This window comes from Physcomitrium patens, chromosome 22 (genome assembly GCF_059467195.1).
Source record: "Physcomitrium patens ecotype Gransden chromosome 22, ASM5946719v1, whole genome shotgun sequence".
Lineage (NCBI taxonomy): Eukaryota > Viridiplantae > Streptophyta > Bryopsida > Funariales > Funariaceae > Physcomitrium > Physcomitrium patens.
Window position 1 is genome coordinate 10,248,450 of NC_143431.1, and position 7,383 is coordinate 10,255,832.

A 7,383-nucleotide genomic window follows, 5' to 3' on the forward strand; every position below is an offset into this window, starting at 1 on the left:
TGGGTTGTCTTGGAAGTTTTGAAATCATGCAATCACATAATGCCTGGGACTGACAATATGAAGATCTGTGGAAAACTGATGGGTGTACTTTAATAAGATTAAAACATCCCAATTTTGAAAAATAAAAATAAAAGAAGAAATAATGCACTCAAATACACATGTACTCATACATGCACACAAGCACACACGCACACACACACACACACACATATATATATAAATATATATAAATATAAATAAATAAATATATATATAATGTGAATTTTAAACGAATTTTAAATTTAAAATCATTTTGCCAATACTTTTTCTCAATTCATACCATGGATATTTGAACCTACTGTATTTTATTTTTATTTTTGACTGTGAGAGTCCGAATGCATACACAATTACTCACATACGTACATGCAGAGGTATAAACAATTGATATCTCTGTTTCCGAACCGGCTCCTCATTTCTGGTCATCTGGGACGTAATCTAGATTGACACCTGGGACGTCGTTGACCCTTTACCCCAGGGCTTGCGGAGTGGCGGATTGGCACCTGGGAGGTAGCGAGGGCCCATTTCGCCCATGAACATGACACCGGCTCCTTTGGGAGGCGGGGTTGACTTCGACGAACCCTTGGATGTGACGTTCTGACTTCTCACATCCTCTCTTCGAACTCTGAACGATAGCGATGCTTCATGCATTACGAGGATGACAAATACGCGCATTTTCATCGCCATTTTGGACGAATGTGGATGATATACCGACCTGACTTTCGTTCCCATGTGGGTCCCATACCAAGACACCACAGCCTGGTTTGAGGTCTCAATTGGATCCACTGCATTTGGAACAAGCTTTCTTCTATGGACAAATCGCCACAAATCTATACTTTGTTCTAAATTTATGTGCTTTAAATGTTTACTTTTTATGTTGTGTTGTGAATAAAACATGTATTTTTCATGAAACCATAAACTGATACAATTACAGTTAATTGTTTCATATGTTTAACCCTTTTTGTTTGTTGATTTTTATATATTTTCAAATTTCCACATACACACACACATATATATATATATATATATATATGAATGAGTAGATCTTTGTACGCAAGATCATTTTAATAATCTACATTATTACATCTAATATATTTGAATGAATGAAAGGTTTTTTTCCTCTTTTTTATAATTAATTTATGCAATTATTTAAAGTTAAATAACATAAAAAGAAAAATATTATTTTATGTACTTTGATTTGTTTTAGATAATATACATGAATTTTTACAAATATTCATATGCATATAATTGAAAATATATATTTAGAACAAGGGTATAAAATACTTTGGAAATCACATGTTCAATTTACTTAAGTATTAAAAACAAATACATGCTAAAAGACAAGTAATTGGAAGTATGCATTTAACAACCAAAAATAAATTGTATATTCAATTACATATAAAATAAAATTTTAGACAATGACATTTTTACAACATGTGTACTTTTGTTTCTATATGTGTAATTTTTTATATTTATAAATATCTCTAAAATTGGGATTACATAAATAAATAAAATTAAATTTGGTTCCTTAGTTATTAATATACTGTTAAAGTTCTGTTTTATAACATACTATTTAAACATATTTTAGACAACTGTGGTGGAATAAATTATAAATTATTTTATGGTAATTTATCAATCAAACATTCTCTTGAGTTTTAGTTTCAAAATAAGAATTAGGTAGAATTAAGATTTGTTTATTTGTTTGTTTTTTAAAAGTTGAATCTTTCTAAAAGATAAAGTTGAATCTTTCTAAAACTTACTTAAAATCCATGTTGTTGAAATACAAAGTATTTATGAATATCTTTAGCCTTTGATATTTTTCCAATAAACCTTTAGTCACTCAAAAGTTGATAATAATATTATTTCGTCATTATATTCTTAGAAAATATGATGTTAACTTTAAATCACAGTATCTTTGTAAAATTTTATTATTTTATTTCGAAATGAAACTATGTAGAATAATAACAATAATAATAATAATAATAAACTGCACATTAATTTTTTCCATTTCATTATAATTTTATAGATACTAATTATGAAAAAAATTAAAACTTCAATTACTGGGAGTGATAAAGTCAAAAACATGTCTAACATCGAATTTTGTTTGTTTGTAATTTTTTTTTAATACACATTACCATTTTTTTATTTGCTTGTAATTTTTTTTTTTTTACTTTTTTCCAAGCTGTGATTATGGTTTTTTTTTCCTTGAGTCTTTATTAATTAATTAATTTTATGTTAATTTTGATTAATATATTTATTTATAATTCTGTTTAAGGTAATGTTATTGTAGGATTTTTTCGCTGAGTTTTAGAACTTTTGTGATTTTTATTCAGTGAAGCACAGCCTCGATCTTTAATCCAATTATCATTATCATTCCAGTAAACAAAACTCCATCTTTTTTTTATTAGTTAATACATTTTAGTGTATATTCTTCTGTATTTTCTCAATTCCATCCACTCTACTTACTGATTCTCTTCAAATTCAACAATAATCTTTCAAAACTGGCTTTAAACTCGTTGAACAAGGAAACCAAACTTTTACCGAACTTTGTCCAACAAGAATGTTCAACACTACCATCTTTGCTCGATCTCAGGCAGCAAATCATTCAACCCAAAATAACCCAGCAATCAAAATCATCTCCCATGCAGGAAAAGCATTATGAATGGATACCAAAGGGAAGCCCAGGAAATGAATCCAACGTGGCAATGGAAGGAACGAAACAAACAAGCAACGGAAAGAAAATGGCCGAACAGATGAAGAAGAGAGGAACTACCATCGTTTTATTTAGTCCAACACTGCACAGAGTGTGAACAGAGAGACATGGAGCGAATTGTATTTTTTTTTTAATGCTGTGGGCAGCCCGTGCGTCTGCCTAGCAGAAACAAACAGGGCGTTCAGGGGATAGGGACGGGGCGGGCAGGTGGGGGGGATGCCGCTCCGACCAACTCATGGCGCCACCAGGGCCTGCAATGATAACGAGGAGGGGAAAAACACAGAAGAATTAAAAAAACAATGACGAGCACGATGATGAGATGAACGTCGTTTGCTTGTTTTGCTTGCTTGCCGTCGTTCGAAACTACTACTACTACAACTACTGCTACTATGGCAGCTTCTTTCTACTACTACCATTACTACAAACTAGTACTCCCCCCTCACTGGGGGTACCACACCGCTGCTGCTGCCTATGTAAACAATGAAGTCCCCTCGAGCATTACCAAGCCAGCGCTGGGCACGACTCGTTGTTCTACAGCATGCTTGCTTGCCTGTGAGTGAGTGAGATTGCGCTGCGGCTTGTGGCCATGGCGCGCCTGCTCTGCTTTCTCCGGCTTCTAAAACCGCCTGAGATTCTGTGCTAGCGGAAGCCGTAGCTGGCGAATTGGGTCAGGCGTTTCACGACAACTTGTGTGAGGGATCCGTGATGGCTTTTAGAGGTGGTCGTGGAGGCAAAATTTTTAAGACGAGGGAGAGAGAAGCGGGACTTCGTAACGGTTTTGTGTGTTGGGTAATGTAACGGTCTGCGAGTGTGTATGAGGTTGGGTGGGGAGAGGAGAGGGGGCGGGGAGTTGGGTTTGGTTTTCAGTTTCCGGGGTGTGAGTAAGAGGGTTTTAGATTAGGAGTTTTTGACGGGAAGAGAATGTTTAGTGTAGGGAGGAGGGAGGACAAGATGACGAAGAGCGTGATGAAGTATCAGATGAGGCATACCGGGGTGGGGCGGGGAGCGGGACCTGGAGCGGGCCTGGAGAGGGAGTTCCAGCACCATCAGCACCAGTACCACCACCCACATCATTACCACCCTCGTCACCACCACCGCGTTGGCGACGGAGGGGCCGCTTTTGAGAGCGGGTATACGACCTACAAGGTCACTCCCCAGGTGATGCAGGTGTCCGGAGTAGTGCAGAAGAGTAAGACCGTGGAAGAGTTGGAACTAGTGAAAACCAAAGGGGTGTCTCAGGCAGGGGCGATTACTCGGGGCGCCGAGTCGCCGCCGTGGACCATGTTACCGAAAGATCTAATAGAGAAAGTGTTTGCATTTTTGCCCTTGCACAGCTTGTTCCAAGCGCGATGCGTTTGCAAGTGCTGGAAGAGCGTAGGCATCTCGAACAATCTTGTTAAGTTGTGGGCAGAGGCGCCTGCGTCACCCCCGTACTTCCCCGTGTTTTTGTCTAAGTCCGAGGACCGGCGATGGTGCGGTTATGATCACGTGCAGCAGAAGTGGCTGCATCTCCCCCCGCTCACATTCCTCCCGAAAGAAGCGAAGCATATTCTGGCGGGCGATTGCGGGCTTCTTTGCCTGAGCGAATCACCATCCACGGCATTAAACTATGTATGCAATCCCGTTACCCGGAGCTTCAAAAAAGTGCCATCGCTATCCCAGGACTATGAGCCTGGTATTACGCATATGGTGGTGGATGGGCAGAGCCAGGGTTTCAAGATGATTGTGACACTCACCCATTATCTGGAAAGTACACATGTATTTGAATCGCGGCACAATTCGTGGCAGGCCACGAGCTGCTTGCCCCCGCACTTCCTGCTTTGGGGTAGGCGGAGCTCTGCGTTTTGTAATGGCTTTCTTTATTGCGTGGCGCTGGAAGTTGGTGGCATGAATATGGAAGGGCTGATTGCGTATGATGTCCATTCTGGCGTTTGGACCGATGTACATGAGCTTCCCAGGGGGATGAGGGACGATCCGTATGTGCTTTCATGCGGCGGTCGTGTGCTTGTAGTTGCCGCTCAGAAGAACACCAATGGTCGGCTCACGAGCATTCGAATTGTGGAATTTGAGCCTGTTTCCAGACGGTTTCTCGAGGTCACTGAGATGCCTCAGAATGTGATGCTGGACGTTTTCAAATGCAGGGGCGGATGGAAGCCCGTGGCGTTTGGCGACAGGATCTGTGTGGCATCGAAGAAGACCCTCTCCGTTGCAGTTTATGATATGGTGCGCAGATCGTGGCATGAGTTGCCCAAATGCCCCCTCAATACCAAGGTGGATGTGGCTACATTCTGCTACGGACCTAGCTTACAGTTTTTTCAATGAGGATCTACTTCCTCGTTTTTTTCTTCTCTTTACTCCTTTCCTATCTTGTAATTAAAAGCCCCCGGACTGTAACTCCAATTCTTTCTCGTTTCCGCTCTGGCCAGTATTCCTCTTGCATGCGCTGTCACTCAGCTTCTCAATGTTGCTTTACCCTCTGACATGCGCGCAATTGGATCTCTGTAAATTCCAGACCCCAGGTTTGTAGTCTTTGCTTGCCATCATACTATATCAAATTGCGTATCTGGTTATTTTGTGTACTGATTATTTGAGTCCTGTTGGTAAAGGCGCATCTCTACTTATTTTAGAAATTGAAAATGGCATTACTTGCTACTCTTGCTCCCTGTTTGGATAATAATAGTAAGCGCGCGACTCTGCGATGCCATCCCGATCACCTGTTTTGAGTACCGTGTTCCCAACCCTTATCACATGCAGTTGTAATCTTGTAGTCTTTACATCTCCCACGCCATCGACCTACAAAAGGGGTAGTTTAGGGTTGAGATAATTAGCAGATAAATGGAGCTGATCAGCTGGGAATCGCTTGTAGCATTTCGCTCGTTCGAGGTTGCATCTTCATTCATATCACTGACAGCGACCTGACAGCGAGGTCCGAGAACTAGACCGCAACTACATCCAATCGATCTGACAAAAACAATTCACGGTTTGTATTACTCAGTCGCCACTTACACCCTCCTTTATTTTAGCAGGTTGTGTGTATACATAAATGTTTACATAAATATATAAAAGAGACAATGCCACCGATTCCCGAGGACGCTAGTGTCATGATCGTTCAGCGGTTGGTTTCGAGCACGTTTTTTCATGCAGCATCTGATCGGTTTAAATACGTTTTTGTTCACTCCGCTGAGCAGTTCTTCAAACTTCCAAATTCTAAAACCCCAGGTTTATTTTCAATTCAAAACAACTTTCTTTTCCTTGGCTTCAGACACGAGAGCAACATAGTAGTTCAGTTATTCCATTGATTCACTTCTGCCTTTCCAGCTGTGTTGAGCGCCGCAGTCCGAGTTTGACTTCGGTGTTGTCAATGAACCATACCTTGCCCCGAGTTTCTCGAACTGTCTCTCACAACCTGGTCCAAAAAACTCCACTTTCAGAATCTGATGTGACTATTTTGCCCTCAGCTATGAGCCATTCTGTGCACACATTCTACTTGTAAATAGTGGTGAAAATGGAGACGACAAGTTGCAGTCCAACTATAATCATAGTCATAGTACCTCCAGAAAAGCTCACTCTGGGGCCCTACCTCTGGATAAGGTATATATGAGATCTGACCTCCAACCCATTTAGTACATCCAGTTAGGGTTTTTTTTGTTTTGTTTCCATGTATTTTGCTTTTCTTCTTCCAGTGGTTGTGAGCAAGGCTATCACAGGACAGTTTCAGCTAGTGCCCACACAGCTAAAGCCACCCACTTGCAGTTTAGGTTCCTGCTATCCATGCAACCTGTAAAAGCATGTGGCTTGATGTGGGGCTACTTGTGCTGAGTTTGTTCTACAATTTGATCTGATTATGGGAGATATCTTACTGTGAGAACCTTTTGGAAGGAACCAGGATTTGGCCTACTGTTGAAGAATCCAGGCAAAACTTATAAAAGTGCAGTGTGTATAGGTTTAAAGTAATCATGAATTACTTGGAGAACAAGTAATTCATGATTTCTACTCCTTCCTCTTAAGCTGTGTGAGCTGACCACTTCCATGGGGACCACCTTCCATTGAACCAGTTGCAATGCTTGTAGAAGTTTGAAATATCAATCTGATTCTTATTGCCAACAACCTTAAAATTAACAGAAGAGGTTTACTTGGGTTTTGATTCTGCAAACAGTGAGTCAATATTTTTGGGTATTTTGAAAGTTTTCCGAGTCTTGTAAATTACTCTCTATTTCAAAACATCAACTTGTAGATTATATATATATATATATATATATATTTGTTAGTAATAATGGATGAAACACTAAATGAATCTGGACATTGAAAGGTGGTTTCTGTTGCCTGCCCCCATGTCTTTCCTGACAGCTTTTTATTGTTTGAAGTTAGTGGCTTGTAGAACAAGTGGTTGTATTCCTTAGTGACAAGAGGAAATATGGGGACTCAACAACTTTTCTCTTCAGGCTACATGCTCCCCCATTCTGGAGGTTGCCTGAAGAAGAGGTTTCTGCCATTCAAGAGTTTGATGGCAACTTAATGGAGGGGACTTTAAATAAGTTAATGAACTAGTTGGTTGCTGTCTGGGGGACAAGCAGCCATCTTAACATCAATAGTTAAATTTGTAGCATTGTCCAAATTAGGGGAATGATCCACTA

The 7,383-nt window shown here is 40.0% G+C and overlaps 1 protein-coding gene across 1 annotated transcript; it reads left to right on the forward strand.

The window, feature by feature from the left end:
* The first annotated feature begins 3,107 nt into the window (after nucleotides 1–3,107).
* On the forward strand, nucleotides 3,108–5,333 carry LOC112275271 (F-box/kelch-repeat protein At5g15710). Its single transcript, XM_024505501.3, has one exon. The coding sequence runs from the start codon at nucleotides 3,671–3,673 to the stop codon at nucleotides 5,069–5,071; it is 1,401 nt and encodes a 466-aa protein (XP_024361269.1). The 5' UTR covers nucleotides 3,108–3,670; the 3' UTR covers nucleotides 5,072–5,333.
* The last annotated feature ends 2,050 nt before the right edge of the window (nucleotides 5,334–7,383 follow it).